Raw genomic sequence first — 2,815 nt, 5'->3', positions numbered from 1 at the left:
AATAATTATATGTTTTTAGATGGTTCATGCAAGTGAAGAAATGTCTCTGGATACTTGTGAGTGAACAGAGGCTGCATCCACAGAAAGACAACCACGCTAGCAAGAGTTCTGCCAATCCATTCTACCCTTTTACTTTTAACCAAAAATAAAGAGAAAGTTTTGGACAAAGGTGTTGTAAATTATTTCACTACCATTTTAAACAATTACTTTACTCTGTCATTATTTCGATGACAAAGGGAAGAAGACACGGTGGAATAACATAAGATAATAAAGGGTGCCGAGAGATAATTGATGTCATGCTAATGAAAAACGGGAGATGTTGATTGGTGAGTGTGTGCATGAGACAGGGATGTTAACTTTCTCGCAGATTGAACTTTCAAAATTTGATCTGTTTTCTTTCTTTAGCCTTTATCTGCCGACAAAAACTCTGAGGACCATAAAGAGAGAGTGTTGAGTAGTCTGACATGTAACACCGTATTCAAACACTTCACTTTGTTTCTCTCCTTTTTCTTCTTCTTCTTGCTAATCTTCTCAGCTTCACTCTCTTGCTCATGGACATGGATGTTTGCAGAAATGTATCAGTTTCTAGTGAGTGTCAGCAAGAGCTTCCCACCCTTGATGACCTTTTCTCACATCAGAACATGGTTAGTGAATTTTGGCCTATTCATTCCACCTTTCTATTTTGCTGCTTTTGGCACTTGTGATAAAGTTTTCTTGCCTCGCTTCCGTTTTCCTAGTTTTAACACATGGGTTTTCCTTGTAGACCACTCCCCTTTTGATTTCAGTGTTGAGGGAGAAATTCTTGTGTGAATACAGTGTTTTAAGGTTAATCTGTTCACTTGGTTGTTTCCTTTTACCTTCGAGTCTTATATGAGAAAACTGGTTTGGGGGTGGTTAATCAGAGAAAGTTGTTGTGGCAATTTTGCGCTAACAGGGTGACAGAACTCTTCTTCTAGAACCACAACTTCATTTGTATGCATATATAGAGACTAAAATTGATGACTTTTCCATGGACTGAAGAAACAAACTAATCAAGTTTTAATATTTGTTGGTGTGTATGCATGTGTTTGATGCTGTGTTATGTGATTGTACCAACTAAACTGATCTGTTTTCTGGAACCTAAAATGTGAGCAGGAAGAGGATTTTGGCATGGAATGGTTGTCTGTGTTTGTGGAAGACTGTTTTTCCAGTAAGCCAAGTTGCCTCTTGGCACCCCCTGGTGTTGAAACCACAAGTCCTAGCACCAAGCCTTCAAGCACAATGCAAAGACCCCAACAAAGTTACTGCCCTCTGCAGAATTTTTCTGTGCCAGGGAAAGCGAGGAGCAAGAGGAAGAGGCTATCAGCACCAAGGACAAAACACACTCTAAGCACTTGGTCACATAATTTCAGCACTCAAGTGTTGAGTTCTGACCCTCCTCTCTTGAAACAAGCCTATTGGTTGGCTGATAGTGAACTCATTGTCCCAAAGAAGAAGGATGAGCAAGAAGTGAAAGTGGAGATTGTGGTTAGGAAGGAGAAACTGGGGGAGTATTGTGATGAGGGTGAAGTGAACAATAGTAGTAATAATAATAATGGGCAGCACCCAATTCCAAGAAGGTGCACACATTGTCTGGCTCAGAGGACCCCACAGTGGAGGGCAGGACCATTGGGTCCAAAGACACTATGCAATGCATGTGGTGTGAGGTACAAGTCTGGAAGGTTGTTGCCAGAGTATAGGCCAGCCAAGAGCCCTACTTTTGTTAGCTATTTGCATTCAAATTCACACAAGAGAGTCATGGAGATGAGAATGAGTGTTCTATCTACTCAGAAGTAGTCAAGTGATGTTACTGCATACTTTTCATGTACAACCAAACATCAAAATCAAGGAACAGATTATTTGGAAACAGATATTATGAGCCATATGAAGCACACATTCAAAAGTACTGAAACAAGTGCAGATTATAGCTTGTAATATGCAAGGAAAGGAAGAACTTTTGTTTTTTCATTTCCCCATTTTTACTCAAATCATGGTTTGTGAGTTTAAATTATGTTGAATTATTCAACTGTTGGTTTGCTAAATCTGTCACAACCCATTTATCCAAACTTGTACACTACAGATTGCAATTCAGAATCCAAAGTTGAAAACCAGTTATCTATGTTATACAATTCAATCCAAAGTTCAAAACCAGTTATGCATGTTATATACCATTAAGAATCCAAAGTTCAAAACATGTTATATAAGCCTTTTGCTCTTACCTTTTTTTTTTTTCTTCTGTAGACACACATTGGTGGTGTTAAAAATAAAGGGACTTCTTTGTTCACATCAAGGGGTGAATTGGTGTTTAATAAAAATATGCACTTTTAAAATCTTTTTGAGAAATTAGAAAGTTTTTGAATCTTTCTTGCGCGGTAAGCAATGTAAGTATGCAATCAAAATGTAAAGATATAAGCAGAGAAAAACAAACACAGTTTTTATACGGGTTCGTCCTCAATGCTTACATCTAGTCACTCTCCTAATCAACCTTAGATTGGAGAGTAATTCATTATAATGATCAAAGTATTGTAGCCAAGGCTTTACAGAGCACACTTTAATGTAAACACCTCACAAACTCTCAATCAAATATAGAATCAGAATACACCTGCCAACACAGAACTCCCTGTCCATGTTGCAGAAACCCTTTGAGAATCCCCTCTCAAAGTCAAGAGAACACCACTCTTCTTCCTGACACTGTGTTAATATTGTGGCAAGTGTACCAAATCGTATTAAGTAATAATAAAATAATAAGTCCGAGTATTATTTCCCAAAGGACTTTTAGGCCTAAACATTCATGAGA

The 2,815-nt window shown here is 38.0% G+C and overlaps 1 protein-coding gene across 2 annotated transcripts; it reads left to right on the top strand.

Annotated features, from left to right (window-relative positions):
• Positions 1-275: 275 nt before the first annotated feature.
• LOC106780170 (GATA transcription factor 2) lies at positions 276-2,152 on the top strand. 2 transcript variants are annotated; one of them, XM_022776890.1, is made up of 3 exons: positions 276-466; positions 572-644; positions 1,135-2,152. In XM_022776890.1, exons 2-3 carry the CDS (start codon positions 642-644, stop codon positions 1,813-1,815), a joined length of 684 nt encoding a protein of 227 aa, XP_022632611.1. In that variant the 5' UTR covers positions 276-466; positions 572-641; the 3' UTR covers positions 1,816-2,152. The 2 variants fall into 2 exon arrangements, with proteins under 2 accessions (XP_022632611.1, XP_014523909.1); XM_014668423.2 differs by having other exon boundaries at positions 276-644.
• The last annotated feature ends 663 nt before the right edge of the window (positions 2,153-2,815 follow it).

This window comes from Vigna radiata, unplaced genomic scaffold (genome assembly GCF_000741045.1).
Source record: "Vigna radiata var. radiata cultivar VC1973A unplaced genomic scaffold, Vradiata_ver6 scaffold_372, whole genome shotgun sequence".
NCBI lineage: Eukaryota > Viridiplantae > Streptophyta > Magnoliopsida > Fabales > Fabaceae > Vigna > Vigna radiata.
The sequence above is the reverse complement of the archived record's forward strand: the minus strand, read 5'-3'. Positions and strand labels throughout refer to the sequence as shown.